The sequence below is a fragment of the Ursus americanus genome, chromosome 1 (assembly GCF_024610735.1).
Source record: "Ursus americanus isolate L20-20 chromosome 1, mUrsAme1.1.p, whole genome shotgun sequence".
In the NCBI taxonomy this organism is placed as follows: Eukaryota; Metazoa; Chordata; class Mammalia; order Carnivora; family Ursidae; genus Ursus; species Ursus americanus.
Genome location: NC_142127.1, coordinates 99756647 through 99776320, shown reverse-complemented (window position 1 = coordinate 99776320; position 19674 = coordinate 99756647). Strand labels below are relative to the sequence as shown.

At 57.1% G+C, this 19674-nt stretch overlaps 1 protein-coding gene across 2 annotated transcripts; it reads right to left on the bottom strand.

The window, feature by feature from the left end:
- Positions 1–7676: 7676 nt before the first annotated feature.
- Positions 7677–12222, bottom strand: PTMA (prothymosin alpha). 2 transcript variants are annotated; one of them, XM_045794129.2, is made up of 5 exons: positions 12001–12222; positions 9181–9252; positions 8818–8911; positions 8262–8335; positions 7677–8022 (listed from the first exon to the last, which is right to left on the bottom strand). In XM_045794129.2, exons 1-5 carry the CDS (start codon positions 12043–12045, stop codon positions 7975–7977), a joined length of 333 nt encoding a protein of 110 aa, XP_045650085.1. In that variant the 5' UTR covers positions 12046–12222; the 3' UTR covers positions 7677–7974. The 2 variants fall into 2 exon arrangements, with proteins under 2 accessions (XP_045650085.1, XP_045650084.1); XM_045794128.2 differs by having other exon boundaries at positions 8818–8914; positions 12001–12221.
- Between the last annotated feature and the right edge of the window lie 7452 nt (positions 12223–19674).

Genomic DNA, 19674 nt, shown 5'->3' with positions numbered 1-19674 from the left:
ATGGCCAGACTATGGAACCAGTTCTCAAAGGAATCCTTTTCCTATCGTCTGTTTAGTTCAGCAAACGCCCTGGGCCCTGGGAAGCGTCCTTGTTGTACAGGATCAGCTTTTCTGGACACTAATATCCTTCAGTATGTTAATAGGCTTTCCAGGGGGGAATATTCTGTGAATTATTACTCAGCCATCAAAAAATGAAATTTTACCGTTTGCAATGACATGGATGGAACCAGAAGGTATTATGCTAAGTGAAATAAGTCAGAGAAAGACAATTATGATTTCACTCATATGGTATTTAAGAAACAAAACAGGATCACAAGGGAAGGGGGGGAATAAGATGAAATCAGAGAGGAAGAGACAAACCATAAGAGACTCTAAACCATAGGGAACAAACTGAGGGTTGCAGGAGGGGAGATGGGTGGGGGGATGGGGTAACTGGGTGATGGGTATTGAGGGCGCGTGATGTAATGAGCACTGGGTGTTATAGGCAATTGATGAATCACTAAACTCTACCTCTGAAACTAATACACTGTATGTTAATTAATTGAATTTAAATTTAATAATTCCAGGTCAAATTTGGAATGAGATACATGTTAAACTTTCCTCTTAGAGACTCCTTCATATGTTAAAGACCCAGGGAGTCTGTTTTCTTTCGGTTCTGTTCTGTAGAAAGAAAACTGTTCCTGTTGCTTACCCCAGCACTTCACCAAACAGGATGGATGCAACCTCTCAGGCACACCTTGGAGCAGAGAGACAGTTGGAAGGTGCCAGGTTGCATGGAGTCGGGGGTCTTGCCCTTGAGTCCAGTGACACTGTGTTCAGCTGTGAGGCATAGGTGGGAACACTGTAAGTTCTGTGAGTTCCAGGGAGGTCAGAGGACCAGGGAGCACTGCAGGCTGGAGAGAGGGAAAGGGGGACTCCAGGCTGTGGATGCAAGGTGGGCAGCTCAGATGACTGGGCCATGGCCGCCCCACACACCAGCTGGAAATGAGTCCAGCAGGACTCTGTGGTCCTACCGAGTGATGAACTATGAGCATCACAGCCTATTTCGAGGCTGATTCACCTCCCTCTGCTCCCCTTCAACATGGAAACCACGCCAGAAATGCAGTGCCCACACCTCTGCCCTCCCCCTTCCTCAAGCTGTCTTTGTTGTTCATGGAAGTCTGATTGGCTTTGGAGATTAGAGCCCAGAGCCCAGTATTCTCATGTCTACTAGTATGACTCATTTACAGATGACAGAAAACCCACCCTGAACCAGCGTAAACTAAAATAAAATGTACTGACTTGCATAATTGAAGAGTCCAGAGATTGGTACGGCGTTAGGTACAGGTCAACCCAGAAACTCAAGCAATGTCATAGAACTTAGGGTCCCTCTGCCTCTTGGCTCAATTCTTCCATCTGTGTGGGCTGCAGTCTCCACCTCTCACATCGCCCTACGTTCAAGGCTCAGCGCCCAGGCCCAGGCTTCTTCCCTTTGCAGCAACTCAATCAAAAAATCCCAGGAGGGGGCCCCCTAGCTGGCTCAGTCAGTGGAGCGCAGGGCTCTTGATCTCAGAGTCCAGAGTTCCACCACCATGTTGGGCTAGAGCTAACTTTATTTTTTTTTTTTTTAAAGGTTTTATTTATTTATTCGACAGAGACAGAGATAGCCAGCGAGAGAGGGAACACAAGCAGGGGGAGTGGGAGAGGAAGAAGCAGGCTCCCAGCGGAGGAGCCTGATGTGGGGCTCGATCCCATAACGCCGGGATCACGCCCTGAGCCGAAGGCAGACGCTTAACCGCTGCGCCACCCAGGAGCCCCTGGGCTAGAGCTAACTTTAAAAAAAAATCCCAGGACCCATTCTGATTGGATCAACTAGGGTCATGTGCCAGCCCTGAGCCAATCAGTATAGCCAAGGGTTCCTGGGCACTGATTGGCCAAGACCAAACAGCATATTCTGCTGGTGGAATTGGGGTGAGAGTGGGGGAGGGAAAGTTCTTTAGGAGGCAAACTGGACACCATTTCAGGAGATTATTGCCAAGAGAGGGGTGATGGGATGGCTGCTGGTGACAAAAACAGCATATGTCCCCTGGTACCTTATGGAATCCTTACCAGCAGCTCCCTCCTGCCAGAGATCTGCTCCTGCCAAGAGCCTCACAGCTGGGCCCCAGCACGGACGCATGTGAAATGAGGTTGTCTCCAGTGACCACCTGGCACTTCCTGTTGCTATGGGCAGCAGCCTTGACGGAGAGCTCATGAGGACATACTCCCTCCAAGCTGGGTCCCTTGGCTGTGTCCAGGACTTCATGGAATCCACACCAGCCACAGGCTGCTAGGTCTTCTCCATAAAATCATTCCCCTAGTATATAAGGTCAGTGTTGCAGGCGGCCTCAGGAGGTTTCGGCTGTTTCCTAATTTGAGCTTTCGTCCCCTCCCTGAACTCAGAGCAGACCCTGTGAGTGGAGGCTGAGGTCTCTGGAGAGGAAGGCCTGGGGAGAGCCTTGCCCTCTTCCCTGGCTGGCCCTACTACCCTTCCCACCAAGGGCTTGGAGCTAGGGGTTGACTAGCAGCCACACTGCAAAATTCGACTACCCCACATAAAGCTGGGACCAGGGTTTCTGTCCCCATGAAGCAGCTTTCCCCAGGCAGGGACCACGAAGTGGCCAGGGCCTGAGGCAGGCAGGGTTGGCCTGTGCCCAGGACAGAGGAGGCCACACAGGAGGCATGGCAGAAGGCTGGGCTTTGGGGATCTAGGTCTTTGGACCCTGGGGCCAGCAACGGCAGCGGAGGAGAGGTGGCACGAGATCCTGGCACTCGGGCCTAGGCCAGCCTGGCAGGCAGCTCAGAGTGCCAGGGAGCGCAGCTGGGAGCCTCGGAACTCCAGCCCCACGTTCCAGGCAGCTGAGAACCCGGGGCCTGGGACTCAGCTCAGCAGCCACTGTGAAGAGCGAGCAGGCAGGACCAGGAGCTGGGCCCGCCCCAGGAAGGTGCTGTGCACACACCAAGCATTTGAACCGGTTAAGCAAGAAGGAGCCCAGGGGGCCAGAAGCCAAGGAGGGACCAACCCTGGCCTCAGCTCAGGCTCTGGAGAGGCCTGGGGTCTCCCCTGACGAAAAGGACCAATCAGCTGCCCAGAGGGAAGGCTTGGGAAATGACCACTGACTCGCATGTCTGACTGGGGCTCCAGAAACAGAGAGGGAGGAAGGTCTTTTTGTTGGGGTAGGGGTGGCTGAGGCGGCGGTCCCTGGGGCTGTTCCTTGGACTGAACAGAACCCTGCAGAGCCCCCTGCAGTTCCCCTATGTCCACCAGAGGGAGCCCGTCCCTCGCAAATCTCCCAATTCGGGCTGCAGGGGCCGCCCTGTCCTTGGGAGGAGGATGGACGGGACTCTGGACTCCGAGGACAGGTCCCCGGGCAGTGATAGTGTGCTAGTCTCGGGACTAGAGGAAAGTGGGCTCTGCCGAAGGCAGCAAGGACTGTTCCAGGCCGGACTTGTGGTGGGGTGAAGCTATGTGGCGAGGCTAGGCGGCTGGGACAGAGGATCCAGGGGGCTTGGTGCAGACGCAGGACGTTAAGAAAGGCCGCCCTGAGCCTCGCTCCTGCCTCGCACTCTTGTTCCCACTGCGCACAGGAGACCGAGGCCCAGCAAGGTTCAGTTACTTGCTCCGTATTAACATGGCTGTCGTGTCTGTGCCTGAATGGGGCTAAGCCTCTCACTGCCTTTTGAGGGGAGCCGTTCCTCGGGAGCAGGGCCACGGCCTGAGGGAGCCTGGGAGCCTGATGCCCGCCACACGTGTTGCCTGCCACGTGGTCTCTTGCCCACCCCACCCCCCCCACCCCCCGCCCCAGGCTGGAGACCCGCTCTGGGCTCTGGGCCTTGGGAACGTCCGCAGGCCTGAGCTGCCCTGGGAAGCAGAAGAGAGCGGCTGGTCAGTCTTGCCTCAGGAGCCTGTGCCGGTCCTGTGGGGCCGGCGCGCAGGGCCAGACGTTCCCTCCAACCAAGGCCTTGATCTGACCCTGACCCTGACAGTACTTTGGGTACAGCTCGAGGGGGGACGGGCAACCTGGGGCGTGAGCGGCCCAGTGAGGACACTCCACACTGTTGTCACTGCACAGGCTCCAACCCCTGTGAAGGGCAAGCCCCCTCCCCAGTGCGGCGCCGGCAGAAACCACGAATGTGGGCGGAGGAGACACGGGTGTGGAATGCTGTCCCATCACCGAGAGGTGTCCTGTGGTGTCCTGAGGAAGGACCTTCTCTCTCGTGTTTCTGTATCCCTAGAGCCTAGAATGGAGTCTGGCACAGTGACAGCATGACAACAGTACTATGTGAATGAATGAATGAATGAATGAATGAATGAATGAATGAATGAATGAATGACTACTATGTGCAGGGAAACGTGGTGAATGAGACATGGCCCTGACCTCAGTGGGGGACAGCCAAAAACACACAAACCAGTAAATTGACAAACTCACTTTGTGAGAACTGCTATGTGGCCGAGGGACAAAACTGGGGAGGGCCTTCTTTAGGTCAGGGACAGGGAAGGCCTCCCTGGGGAGATAACACTGGCGCTGAGACCTAACATGGATCAAGTTATGAGAAGTCTGGGAGTCAGACATTCTTGGGGCGGGAATGGCAAGTGCAAAGGCCCTGAGGGAGGACCAAGCTTGCCTTGGACACAGGGAGGCTGATGCGGCTGGTGAGCAAGGTAGGCAGGGCACAGGATGAAGGGAGAAGTGGCCTTGGGCTCGGAGCTTTCACTTCCTGGGAGGGACAGCACCCAGCTCTCTGTGCTTCCCCGTGTGACCTAAGCCGTAGCTCTTCTTGCTAGGCCCTTGTCCTGGCCTATCTTGTTCATACCTCGGCCTCTGTCACTCTGGCCCAACCCAGGCCTCTCTCCGGCCTTCCGGACCTGTGCACCCAACAGCCTCTGACGATTCACCTCAAACACAGTAAGGTCTCCATGCAGCTTTAGACCTTCATCTCCAGCCCCTTCCACATGGTAAATGGCTCCTCCCTGTGCTGGAGGGTTCAGGCCAGAGCCTGGGGGATCCTTGCCTCCAACACCCATTCTGTCCCCGAGTCTTGACACTTTACCCCATATGGTATCTTTTTATTTTAGTTATTTGAAAGAGAACAAGAACAAGAGAGAGAGAGAATGGGAGGGAGAGAGAGCACAAGCAGGGTGAGGGGCAGAGGGAGAAGCAGACGGCAGACACTTAACCTACTGAGCCACCCAAGCGCCCCTACCCCATGTGATATCTTAAATGCACTGGTTTCTCTTCCAACTGGCACTTCCCCGTAATCCAGGTCCCCTGCCTCTGCAGATGTCACTTCGATGCTTTCCAGGGAGCTTTTCTGCCTAAAACCATTCCTTGGCTTTCCCGAATCCTACCTCAGTACCTGGTCCACAGACTGCCCGCCCCCTTTGCCTGTGTACCCTGAGCACCCTCCTACACTAGGGCCTGCCCATTCAGCACTCCTGCCCCCCCCAAACTGTCCCCCATCTCCTTTCTCATCCTCCTGGCCCTTCCTATCTCAGCTTTAATGCCGCCTCCCCAGGGAAGCCCTCTCTGCTCTCAGGTCCCCGTCTTTGTGCTCAGGGTCCCATTATCCAGAGATGGTCCTTAAGGAGTCGTAGATGGATACCTCAGTTAACTGCACCATCGTCCCACCCCTGGCTGCCCGTAGGTGTCTTGAAGACTCCCTAACGAAGAGAGTGGGGGCCTGAGAGAGAAAGGGAGAGGAAGACAGGAGGGCTATGGGGGCGGTATCAGCAGAAACTGGGGTCCCAGGCTTCTTCCTTTGGATATGGTGGTAAGTCAGCTCAAATGTGAGGCAAGAACTCCCACATGGCCAGAGTGTAGGGGGACAGGAGTGGGTAGGGAGCGTGCATGGCTTCTCTGTTCCCCTCGTCCTCTGCCCACAGCCATTCCTGCCTGTGGGGTAGGCTCGGGCACTCCAGCCCAAGGATTCTGTGCCCCACCCCAGTTCCGCCCCCCCTTTCCCTTCAGTGTCTCACTTGGACTCCTGAGAAAGTCATCTTTAAGACTGCATTCAGGGGGCACCTGGGTGGCTCGGTCGCTTGAGCGTCAGCTGGGTCCCATCTCAGAATTGTAGGAACGAGCCCCACATCAGGCTCCATGCTCAACAGGGAGTCTGCTGGAGATTCTCTCTCCCTCTCGCTCTGACTCTCCCTCCCCCAAAAAGTCTCAAAAAAAAAAAAAAAAACCACTACATTCGGAGACCCAGGATCGCCCAGCTGGTGGCAGAACCCTTATTTTCACATCCTCAGTGAATAGATTGTCCCACGAAGTGAGGCCAGTCACCCATTCTCAGCACCTCCAACAGCCAGGGTGTCAACCCTCACTGACCCCCCAGAGAATGGGAGCACAACTCCGGGGCACACTATGGAGGCTGGCAGGGGGCTTCTGCTTGTGAAGCTTTTCAGGCCCCAGGCAAGGGAATAAGCACAGGAGGCTTAGTGGGCGCTAACAGCTCCCTTCCCTGAGGGCTCGAGCTTCGCTTCACCCCCGCTTCACCCCCACTTCATTAGTGTTCCTGACTCACTGCAACCGGTGCTCACCACCACTTACCACCTTCAGCTGTGCGCAAGGGGAAGGCCGGCCTGCCTGCAGTCCACAGCTTTCTCCAGGCAAGAGCTTGGACAATTAGGGCAAGGCCACGAGTGCCCTGAAAAGGGAGTCCAAGGGGACAAGGTGCCATATGCCACCACCAGGGGGAGCCATCGTCACCAAACTAATTAGGTGAGGACCCGGGAAAGCCAAAGTTACTGGTTGTCCCACTGGGAGGCGGCTTGTCTGGGGTCTTGGACCCGTGTTCACACTTGGCCCATGCCACCACCCACCCACTCCGACCTGCGTAAGAGCAGCGCCTCATGTAGCCCGTTCCTCTGGAGTGCCTGAGGATACGGACCCTGCCTCCAGGGCGCCCCATCCACCTGGCATCCAATAATGTGGTCCTGGGAAAAGGCTCTTGGTAGCATCAGTAGACCAACCCCAGTAAGCAGCTTCTCCTTCACAAACCCTAACTCCAGCGCCCTCCCACACGTCTCGGTGGCCGGCGGCAGCTCAGTCTCTCATCTCCACGGCCACCCACCATGCTGCCCAAGGGGCACAGCCATCCTCCTTGCTGGGGTGTTCAGCCCACTATCCCCAGGAAATACAGCCGGGCCGGAGCTCAAGATCCTCCCGATCCCCGCCCCCACCCCCGCTCTCCTTGCCCCATCCCCAGGTCTAGAGAAACTGAAACGCAGAAAAACCAGGCTTGAGACAGCTTTGTTAGAACAACTCAGCAAAATAAAATTCCGGTTTATTGTTGGACAACATTGTTTCACACATACATCAAACAGGCCAAAAAAAATAAACAGCAACTTCATAGACAAAAAAGGAAAAAAAGAAACCTTTTATCTTTGGCCTTTTTAACCATCTCATACAAACCAACTACTTATAGTACAGCTAAGTACATACACAAAAAAAGTTACTGGAATGCTCGGAATAAGATTGTTTTTTTGTTGTTGTTTTTGCTTTTTTTACAAGGTTTTTTTTCTCCTTTGAGATTATAATGAACATGGTCACACCACAAGTAAAGTCAGAAGTAGGACAGAGAACGCTCCGAAGGCTGGTTTGGTCATCCGAGATCATTAAAAATGGCTGACCCCTAACAATATGTACAAAAATATAAAATGTAAATAAAAAATACAAACAAATTTTCCTTTTTAAAGTACTTTTAAGAAAAAAAGCAGGGCCTTGGAAGTTTTGGTTCTTTTTTCCTCCCCTGTTGCAAATTCACGTTGTGGTTTTGGTTGGGTGGCGGAGAGCGTGTGTCATCTGCGGGTGGCGCTGCCCGCGTTGGGCAGGCGGGCGGGACTCTCTACTCGAAGGTGACCACGTTTAGATTCTGAGACGGGAAGTGGAGGGTGAATAGGTCACGGTGGCCTTTTTTTTTTTTTGTTAAGTTTAACTTTTCCTTTTTTGCTGTCTAGTCATCCTCATCAGTCTTCTGCTTCTTGGTGTCGACGTCGTCATCCTGCACAGAGAAAGATGGTCAGGGCCCCTGCAGTCCACGGGGCCCATCCCCACATCTGCGGGCAGAGGCAAGGGCCAGGCACTGGCTGCTCCAGAGGCTTCCAGAGCTCTGGGAAGGCAGGCCTAGATTCCTTCCTGTTCCTGCCCAAGATAAGGAAGCCTTTCAGGGCCACACCACCAAAATCAGCCCCTCTGGCTATCGTGCCTTGGATCCCAACCCCTACCCAAGCGAGAACCCACCTCATCATCTTCAGCTGCCCGTTTGCCCGTAGCTGCCTCGGCCTCCTCATCTTCATCTCCATCCTCTTCCTCACCTGCAGAAGCAAACCCCAGGGTAAACCACGCTGCCTTCCCTCAACCAACCAGGAAGAATCTTGGTGGAATCTACCCACCCAGTGACAGCCTGAACTAGGGTGGGGTGGGGACTCAACAGAACACCACAGCTCCTCAGGGGACCTCCCAGTGACAGATTCTCCAGGGAAGAGGAATATCATCCCTGATCTCTGCTGCCTGACAAACGAGGCAGTCAGGGCGCCTTGCCACCCATGCAGGGACTTGTCTCCAGGCGAGGAAAGAGCAACACATCAGTGTGTGGGACGCACCAGTGGGAGCCTGGGTGTGTGGCGCATAGCTTCACTTCACTAGCCTAAAACCAGAAAAGTCCTAGCCCCACAGTATAAACCCAGCTGCAGATGGTCCACTGGTCTCCAACCCCAGGAACCCCCAATTCCTGCCCTTTGCTAGACAGGCCAGGGAAAGGAACCCCCTAAAAGGGGAGACAAACAAGGCTACTCACCGTCGCCTTCCTCCTCCTCCTCCTCTTCCTCCCCCCCTTCTTCCTCTTCTTCATCTACTTCATTGTCGGCCTCCTGCTCCCCATTTTCCTCATTCTCCTCAACAGAAAACATACCAGGTTGTTAGTGAGAACGGATCACCACCCCTGCCCCATCCCTTCCCCCAGGCCCCACACAATTCATCTGCAGCCCGCAGACCAGGCAAAAGATCTCAGCTCCTCTTCCTAAAGCTCCACCAGGAGACCGTGACGCAGGAACTACCCAAGGGCTCAGCCTCCTCCCTCACCCCAGACTAAGCCCAAGCTGGAGTGAGAGAACTCCCTGGCCAGGAGCAGGGAAGCATCATGGGCAAGGTGGACACTCACAGCGTTCCCATTAGCAGGAGCGTCTCTTCCATTCTCTGCCTCCTCCACAACTTCCTTCTTCTCCTTTAAGTCCTTCAAAAAGTTAAGAGGGAACCAGTAAGTCTTTTGAGAAACCCTGGGCTGGCAAAGAGGCCCAGGACCCAAGGGTATGAATGCAGCGCGGATCTGGATGTCCTAACAGCCCCCTGTTACACTTGGAAACACGGGAAGGAGGGGACACAGGATACCCAGCGTGTCTGTGGTCAGTGTTTCCTCCGATTTCTCAACCCTTAAGAAACACACCAAAAGAGCCCCTGCAGTTGTTCGACTGTCCCTTCACTCATATTTCTTAGGGCAAAAGCCATGTGGCACCAGGGCCTTAAACCCGTCTGGCCGGGCAGACGAGCCCGGGAACACTTCACTCGCACACCCATCACAGGCTGGTTTCCAACCAGAGGGAGCTCCGCCTATCACAAATCCTTCTTGGAAGACAGCAGGTATGTGCCATAAATAAATAAGGTAAGGGAGGGAGGCCCGGGCACTGCGGGACAGCTCCCGTGGGCGGGCTAGCCCGGGAAGGGAATGGGAGGGAGCTAACAGGCAAAACTGAAGGGGCTGTCTCAAGTCCTCACAGCCGAGCTAAGCACCAGAACCACGGCAGCCCAGGTCTCTGAAAAAACCCAAGCCCACCAATCCCTGTATGTGACAGCTGTCCCAGGAAGTCGCTGATCCTCGCCGGGAAACACGCCCGGGCTTAAGGCACTCGACCCTTGTTCAGAAACGCGCCGCCCAGTGCGCTCCATCTCCCTCCTGACGTCTCGCGGCGCGCGCGGCGGCTCTCAGGGCCCGTCAGACCGCACCTCGAGGAGCGGACCTAGTCCGCTTTCCAAAGGGCAACGCCGCCGCAGGCGCCCCGAAGCCCCGTAACTTTTTCCACCTGGCCCTGCCGATCCGACCGCCAACACAAACAGGCAGTCGGGCCGGGCGCAGCTCGGACTCCGTCCAGTGAGCGGCCCCCGGGCACCTGTCGGCCCTATTACCACCGGCCGGCGGGCCGCAAACCCCGGCACCGCCCGCTCCCGCCCCCTGGCGGCCGAAGCCCCGGGGAGCGGGTGGGGGGCGGGGAGAACGCTGCGCGCAGGCGCGCAGCCCCCGCCCGGCGGGCTTTGCGCGCGGGCCTCGGCACGCACCGCGCGCGCGGAGCACGTGGCCCAGGGCCGCCGATTGCGCCCCTGACCCTGGAGACCCCTAGCCTGCGGGCTGCGCTGGCCCCACCGCCGCGCGAGCTGCGCGCGGGTCTTTCCCGGCCTCTTGACGCCCCCACCGCCGGCATCGATACGCGGGCCTGCCTCTCTGCATTTGGCGGGCAGAGTCCCGCGGGAGGCCGCCCCGAAGTCCACGGGGCTTTCACGGTCCCGCAGCCCGAGGCCGTCGGGGACGCGCTCCACGGGGCTATTTATTGCTCCCGGCGGAAAATCACCTTGGAGGAAAACGAACACGGACGTCCGCACGGGGGAGGGCCGACCCTTCCCCCACCCAACTAGTTCCCGGGCTGGGCCCAGAGGGGGCCGGCTGGATCCCTTGCGGAGATCCCAGTCGCAAGCTCCATTCCGCCGGGGGAGTCACCCCTGGGAGAAAGCCAGAGGTGACGCCAGGGGCACAGAGGTTAAGGAGACACCAAGGTGACTCCTGCCAGTCCCTAGCGGGGCACTAGAGGGGCACGGACCAGAGCCTTAGGTAAAAAAGCAGACCTGCCTTAAAGTGCCGCGCTCCCGCCGAGGGCGGAGACGAGACGCTCCCCGCGCGGGCCGCGGGAATGACCCGGCGCGCAAAACCCGAGCTGCGCCAAACGCGCAGGAGCTCAAAACCGAGGGCAGTGAACCCGCAGCACCAAGCCCCGACAACCCCCGGCGCCCGGCTCGACCGTGCAACCGATCAGCCGCTGCCATAGCTTTTGTTCGTCCGCGTCGCCTCCGAAGCGGCCGCGCACACGGTACTCCCGGGCACCCGCGGGGGGCGCCCATCGTCGCCCCGGCGCGCCGTTCCTTCACTTTCCGTTTCCTCCCAACGGCGCGTGGGCTCGCCTCCTCCACAGCCAAACCCGGCACCGCTGGTCAATTATTGAAGCTGGGCGGCTGCTCCGAGCGCACTCTCCCCGGAGGACGCCTACCCCCGCCCTCCCTGAGGGCACCCGGGGCGGAGGAGACCTTCACACCTCCACGGAGACAATCGACGTCGCGGTCGGCCGACCCGCTGCCTCACTCCGCCTTATCAGAGCTTAGTCCAGATAAACCACCTCGGACCCACCGCAAGGCGCGAAACGAGGCGGCCCGGCTCGGAACAAAGAGCAGCGCCGCCGGCGGGCGCTCGTTGCGGAGCCGCCACTTCCCGCAGCCGGTCCGCGCCCGCACACGCGCCCCCCCCAGCACTTCCGATTCCAAACGCGCTCGAGTTTCAAAGTTATTTCCGTGCGCCCTGCGAACTGACGACCCCCAACCCGGCCCCTCTTCTCCCGCCACCGTTCAGACGACTCACAAACAAGTTTCAGGAGCTGTGGAACAGCTTCCACCCGACCCCTCAGGCCCCGCGCCCGCCCCCCAGGGCACCGAGGGCGCCCAGCCCACTCCCCGACGGGCATCACGCCTGCCGCCGTGCTTCCCGCCCCCTCCCCCGCACACAAAAGAGTGGGTTGCCTGGGGTCCTAGGCCAGGGGCGAGAGGTCTCTCCGCGGGAGGAAGAGACAGCGGGCTTGGGACAGCCCAGCCGCCGCGCGCGCGCCAAACACCGGTCCGGCGGCAGGAGCGCGCGGACCCCGAAGGGGCGGGCGGCGTCCAACCTCACCTTGGTGGTGATCTCGGAGCTGGTGTCCACGGCTGCGTCTGACATGATGGGGCACGCCGGTGATCCGATGCAGCGGATTAAAAAGAAAGCAAGAGTTCGAGGACTCTGGCGAGAAAGCTGCCGGAGTCCGCGGTGGCGGAGGAGGCGCGCGGCGGAGGTGGTTGCGGCGAACGGGAAGCCGGACACGGGAACAATGCAAAGATGGCTTTTCAGAGCAGCCAGTGGGGAACTCACGCGGCGCCAGAACCTTTAATATAGATTAGTGGGCGGCGCTCGGCCTCCTCTGCCCGAATACTATTGGCTGAGCGCAGGGAGCGGGCGCTCGCTCATTGGCTCGATTCCGAACAATGGGCAAGCGTGCTTAAAGCGGCAGTGCCTTGGTGCGTCCCGCGCTGCGCAGTCGCCGACCGCACTGTCATTCAGGGCCTTGGTTTGCCGGGTCTCGGCGGCGCCGGCGCCGCGGGGGAGGGGCGCACAGCGCGCTCTGGGCGCGCGCTCCCGTCGCTGTTTTGCTGGGGCTGCTGACGCAGAAAGCCAAAGCGCGGCAAAGCCGCCCGCCCAGCCGCCCGCCCAGCCCCCCGTCCTCCCCTCCCCGCTGCTGCTCGGAAGGAGGGGGAGGGAAGAGGAGGCGATGGCCGGCGCGCACGACGGCTGCCAGCGAGGGGGGAGGGGAAGGCCGGGTGCTGGGCTGCGCTCGCCCGGGGCGGTGCCCTGTGCAGTACCCGGGGAGGTGCCCGCCCCCCGCGCCGGGGCACCTTCGACCGAGAATTGTCCCAGTGCAACTGGGTGGAAGCCCTGCGACGAGCAGTGAGGGCGCGAGGCCGAGACCCGCGCTCAAGGGACGCCCCGTCTCTACCTCGTCCACACCCTTTGCCCAACCCCAGGTGCCCCGGGTCTTTGAAGAGGTGACCCCGTTGCCCACCACTAGCCCCGGCGTTGGCCGCCTGAGCTAGCCGAAAAGCGGGCTCCGTGCCAAGCACACACACACACTCTGAGATTCATGCTTCGAGGGTACTCGTGGGCTGGTGCGGGCTCCTGCCTTCGAACGGGACAGCCCACGAGCGTCGCACCACGCAGCAGTCTCCGCACTCCAGGCCGTTGGACAGCGCCTGCCCCGAGCGGTCACTGCCGTCGCGACAGCCTCGGGGAGCCTCCTCTAGAGCCCGGCCATCGAGTCCACCCTCTCTCACCCCACTTAAGGGGCTGCGAGGGGCACATGAACTTATACACTGAGAGTTTACTGGGGGAAATAATCGCCCTCTTAGACCACTTGGTCTAGTCCTTGGGAACTCCTTGAAGTTTGGGGCGCCATTTAGAGAACCACGCGGAGCCCGGAGAAGGGAACCATCAAGGCGCCACACTCAAGATGGCGTTGGGCTCGGCAAGCGTGGCGTGACGTGGCGATCGGATCACGCACACAATCCGAAGACCACAGGTTACAGCCTCTTTATCGTCACCGCACTTGACTGTCGAACTAAGAAACCAGCTGTGTGAGAAGAAAAATCAGAATAGGTGGGAAAATGTTCCAGAAAAAAAAAAAAATAACCGTGCCGCACTCAACATGGCGACAGATAGGGTTCATCCCCGTGTTGCCAGAAGGGGGCGCCCGACACGGAAGGCGGGACTCTGGAGAAACGGGCGCGCACTGGCTGAGAGTGGCGGGCGAACACAAAGTTGACGCTTTGCGTCCTGCCATTGGCAGGTTCCGCTGTCTGTCTCTTGGGGCCGCGGACCTGGGAATGGAGAAAACCCGGAGTCTGAAGTCGTGGAGGAGGGACGGATGCCAAGTCCAGTAGAACTTAAGTGAGGAACGGGAGGAGAGACCGAGTCGCCCTTCTTGGTTCTCTTAGGTCAGGGGCTCGCTGACCCCATTCCCACCCCGAGACTCCCTTTGCTGAGCTTACCACGCACTCGCCAACTGCCTCCTCTGGCCCCGGACTCCCCTTCCCGGCCTGGAGGAGGCACGGAGTGCCGGGGCGCCACCTGGGTCTGGGCCCCCTCCCCACTTCCCCTGTCCCGCACGCGTCAGGCCCGCATCCTGGTTCACATCTGTCAGTCTGGCCGTTGGGGCTTTCCCGAGCGACTTGTCCTCTGGGAAAAGAGAAGCCCAGGCTCCCTGTCCTTTGGCCGGGAGAAACGTAGGACAGGTGTTGGACAGGGCGGGAGAGCCGCGCCACCTCCTGTTGCTTGGCGGTCGCCATCCCGTCCGCGGTATGCGGCAGCGGAGGGGGCGCCCGCCGGTCTCAGTCCTGCCCCCAGGTACCCCAATGGCTGGAAGTGGAATTTTCCCCAGGGTGGGCGCGCGCCAATCCAAGGGACTCACAATGGTGTCCCCGAGGACCACGCGTCCCAACTCTTTGTTCGGTCCCCTCCTTCACCCGGCTGGTGGCCTTTATTGCGGCGCAGACCTGGGGCCGCCTTTCGCCCCAAAGGAGGAAAGGGCTCTTTGGCCGCTGCCACTGTGACCCCCCTCCTTTGTGCCACAGCCTTAAGAGAAGTGGAGGGATTGTGCGCATAGGAAATGAGGCATGACAGCGCCTTCTACCTGCGGTGCATCCATTAAGTTCCAGTTACCCTAGAAGGGATTGTTCAGTCCACAAAACCCGGATACCGATACCCCGAGACCTTGGTCTGTGCCACATCTAAGCGATTGAGGCTTCTTTCCTCCCCGGATGGTGGCTTTGGGCAGTTGTCTCTGTGTCCAAGCTGAAAACTGGACATGACTTCTGGATTCTGGCCTGGACCGGGGGGGGGGGGGGGGGGGGGGGGGGGGACACGACACGCACTGGAGCAAACAGCCGGGAGGCGCTGGGTGAACGTGAATTTCCCTCGAAGAGCTGCTTTGCCTGACCCTGTCCCCAGGCAGTTGGCTTTGCTAGAAGCGGTAAGGAAGGCTCATGCCCACCTGGTTCTGGAACCAGTATTTACATTTACCAAGCATTCACTGGGTGCCTGCTGTGTACATGGCAGTGAATCTTTGGCTCACGCTTCAAACATTTTCATTTATCCTCTGCACCTTGAAAGGTAGACAGGACAATTATAGGGTTGAATCATATGAAACTGATGTTTTTGTAGGTCAAAACCAATTGAAAATCAGCAAATTTGTACGTTCAACCTCTAATATGCTATCACTTTACTTGTAACAAGTCAAAAAAGCAGACCAAGGGATTATAGCAAGGAACTTGAAATAACCAAGTGAATCAGTGACCAGGCTGGGACTAAAATCCTAAAATGGAGGATCCTGTCTTGTTAGATGAGTCCTGGAGCAGAAGTGGCCTCCCTGGACCTTCTTGGGCTTATAAGTGGTGGAGTTCTTTAGGCTACCAAGAGCCTCCTTTCTCCAGGAACAGGCAACTCACATCATCTTTGCTGTTTCTAAATCGATTGTTCTTCCTGTCCTCTGTCACTTCCACTCACCAATGCATCTCTGTCCTTTGCTGCTTCTGTGTTCTTTCAAACCCCCAAGACAAGCTGGTATGCCCTGTTAGGCCACATTTCCTGGCACATGTCCGGGTGCAGTAGGCTTATGTTAGAGCTGCTCTATGATTGGGGGTGTGTTTTGGGGGGTTGGGGGGGGGTTGTGGCAAATGGCCTCCAGGCAAGTTTTATTTTAAGGAATTTGTATAGGGACATCTCTGGGTTGCCTACACATTCTCCAGTTGAGACCACAGACCTCTCCCCACCAGGCCTGAGTCACACATTTATTTCACCTGCCTGGCCCTATAGGCATTTAAAGTTTGCAACCCTTGCTCCTAAGCCATTTCCAGTGTATTCCTAATTGGTTGTCTCACAATTCTGCTTGATTCCCAAAAGACCAAAAAGGATATAAATGCTGGTAAAGCTGCTTGGGTTCATATCCCAGTCATGCCACACACTAGCCTTGTTGACCTGGGCAAGTTATTTCCGCACCTCTAAAGGATGGAAATGACAATGACAGGGCCTACCCTCCAGGGTAATGGTGGGAACCGAACTGGTTAATATTCAGGAAGTGCTTGAAATAGTGTCTGGCACATCCAGGAACATCATCACTGTTCTTGGGACCCCATTTTCCAGCTGCTCTCTGTAACCTCAGTGGGTTGGTTTCAGTGTTTGCAGGTATCTGGGCAAATCTTCAACAAATTTTTCCCATATTCAGTGGGAAATGAGGGCACCAGCCTAGCTGAGTTTCTGGAAGCCTGTGATTCGGTGCCTGACATGCTTGGCAGCCCCTCTGGCCTCAGAGGAATGACAGAGTCTGAGAGGCAGCCTGAGTGGAGCAGGCCTCAAAAAATCCCGCCTTCCCGCCCTTCAGAAACCCAGGCATTTCAGGCTGTGGTTTCCTTGCCTGGGCATAAGGGCCTGGGGAGCTGCCAGGGGCCTTTCAACTCTCCCGCCTTGCCGAGGCCGGATGGGATTGTGTAAGAGCCACCCCCCCACACGCCTGCTCCCTTGTGCAGCACGTCCGGGCCTGCCCGTTCTCCTGAGGAGCTGTGCCAGAAGGCCCTGGTACCTACACAGGTCTGGCAGCCCCAAGAGGCTCCTGCCTGGCAGAGAGAGAGTGGGGGACATCTCCTGACGTTCAGGGCTTGCCCCCAGACTGATGCCAACCCGGAGCTCTGGTTGGAGACTAGATAAGGAGGCTGGGGGAGGTGTGGGTGCTGTGTCCATGGCCACCGCCGCCTCCCAAGCACGCTCGTGCCATGGCACCAGTGCTGGACCCCCCATGCATGTGCCCCCTGTGGTGTCTCTAGGAATCTTCTGCCTGCCCCTGCTGTTTCCCAGCCCCGCTTCCCAGCATCCATGTGTGTGCACGCCTAGCTGCAGAGCTCAAGCTCCGTGGGTGTTTTGCTTAAGCTCTGGTTACTGTGTGTGAGCGCGTGGGCCCAGCATCCCGCTGGCAGGTGAAGGTGCTGAGTGGGGGAGCACATCAGTGGCCGTGACCGTGAAGGCCTGTGCGGGCAGAGCAGCCAAGGAAGGGTTTAAACACCTCTATGTGACATGAGGAGACCTTGAACTGGTCATCTCCACTCCTGTCCCTTCTTGCCACCTGGAGCCACACGGGAACCTAGTAGGATAGGGGCCTCCAGTGGGCCCTAGAGGAGGGTCTGTGCACCCCCTGCGAGGCCAGAAGTCCCACGCCAGGTAAGCTTGAAGTTGGGGAGAGGCAGGCTCTTCGACATCTTGAGGTGTCTGCTTTCCTCTTTTCTGTTAATCTCAAATGGGTCTTTCCTTCACCCCAGCAGAGAAGCCACCTGCAGTCCTATTTGGGGGGAGAAGGTGTAAGATGGGGAGGACACACCACCAGCCAGAATTTGCTCACTCTCTCACACCAAAGGGGAGTACGGACAGGGCGACCAACTGTCCCGGTAGCTGCAGGACATAGAACTCTTAGTGCTACAAGCAGGAAACTCCCAGGCACCCTGGGCACATTGGTCACACTGGTCCAGTCCTTCTTCACAAGCTGGTAAGAATAGCATTTCTGAAGAAATCTGTAACCACCGCCAAGAAGGGTCCTGTGGCCCTTGATCCAAAAACAGCGTCCCACTTGGATTCTGCTTGTCTTTGCCGTGGAGAAGCCAGGGTGATGCTGGGAGCATTTGGCTTGCACATGGCAGGGCAGAAGGATTGAGGGGCTTAGCAAAGATCACAGAGCAAGCAGGCAGCGCCGGGATCAGGACCTCCCACACCCTCCCGGAGGGCTCTCAGCTGCCACGTGCCGTGAAGGCTGCCATGAGCTGACAGTCGTGACTGTTTCTAGATCCAGGTGGGAGCCAGGGTCTCTAGAACAGGGGGAGATTTCTTAGGCTCCTTTCAAAAATACTCTCTCCTCCAAGAGGTTTTCTGCGAATCTCACAGGGGAGAAAAAGCAAGGATCTCACTTGGACAATCTTGTAGGAAAATCTCAAAGCAGGACGAAGCCTTACCCCAAAACCCAAACCTTCCCAGAGAAGAGAAGGTAGCAGTCCCTTTCCCAGGCAAATGTGAGCTCCTCACGCATTTAAAACCTGAGAGGAGGGGCTCCTGGGTGGCTCAGATGGTTAAGCAACAAGCTCTTGATTTGGGCTCAGTTCGTGATCGCAGAGTCTTGAGATCGAGCCCTGTGTCGGGTTGTGTCCACGCTGAGCGTGGAGCCTGCTTAAGATTCTCTCTCTGCTCCTCTGCCTCTGCCCCACCCCCACTCTCACACTCTCGCAAACTCCCTCAAATAAATCAACAAAATAAAATAAAATGAAGCCTGAGAGGAAAGAGTTCACATACACGAACCAAGAGCCAGCCCAGTGCTTTCCCCAGCTGCAGCATGCTCTCGACGGCTATGTTGGGGCTAGGCCTTACAGCTAGGCCTTACACTGTGACCATTCACTGGCTCTTAGCAGATTTGCCAAGTTATGCCATCTTTTGGCACTGAGGCATTTTTAGAGTGTCACCTCAAAAGCATCAGCCAGACACCTACCTGTCCACTCGGCTCCTGGCAAGGTCTCTGTCTTCCCACTTGCTAGACAGAATATGGCCCAGCTCCCAGGGAGAAAACAGCATGGCTGCCTGTCCCTGCTCTTGGGCTGTTCACAGGGCCACAGCACTCTGAGTTGCAAAGTCCTTGGCCTAGACGTGGTTTTGAGACCCCCAGGGTATTTCTCACCTTGGTGGTAATCAGTCTTGGGCCTGTCTGTGATCTGTTGGAGGTCTACCTCAATCGATTTTTTCAGGATGATAAAATGTATTCCTGAATGTTCTTCAGAAGTCACCACTATTATAAAGGCTGAATTTGGTTTCAGGGACGTTCCTGATAGAAAGTAAAATGTGTTCTGAATACCTGCAGAAAAAGATAAGAGGGAAATTAGAAATTAATGATTAATGTTAAAAAGTGAGCCGACCTGAAACGCAGCAGCTCTCAAAGCAGGGAGGGGCACGCATTAAGAACCATCCTTAATCAAGAACCCGGGCTTCTGGTTAGCCAGAGCTCTCAGCCTCATGCGCGGCTCTGCTCTAGCAGCAGTGGAGGTCTCCATGCTTGCTTTCCGCAGTCCCTCGAAAATGCCTCTGTTCATTTCATCTCAGGGCCACCAGTAGGAGTTGCGTGCACAAGGATCTGCTCCTAGGCTTGACTGACACTGGTTCTAAGCAAGTCCTTGTATCATCCCCACCTTGTTCCCATGATCTGGGCTAAAATAAGAGGGGACCTCTGGACCTAGACAGTCACATAAGTGCCCACTGCCCTGCACGTACTGTGAGCTGGTGGTGGCAGGGCGGTCTCTCTGGGCCCCCACTCGGCATGGCTCTGTGCCTTGTAGATCTGGCTATACTTCCTCAAGAAATGACCGTTCAATTGCTCTTAATCAAATGGAATTGGGCCCAACATTCCACTGAGCCCCCATCCCAGGATGCTGACACCTGCTCCGCGCCAGAGAAGAAAAAAATCGAACACATTTCAAGCAGTTATGGCAAGAACCACCCCTCAGCCCCCCGCAGATGGAGAGGATGGAAAAGAGCCTCATTCTACAGATGGAGGCACTGGGACCCAGAACGGGAGGCTGATTTGCCAGCAGAGTGACTCCTGGCCAGGAATAGAGCCCCCTTAGCCCTGGCTGCCAGGGCCCCGTGCCATCCACCCCCCTCTCACTGAATGACTGGGGCCCTGGCTGACACCGGCTCTGAAAACTCAAGAGACCAGGGCAGACCAGAGTGGTCAGGGGGTAT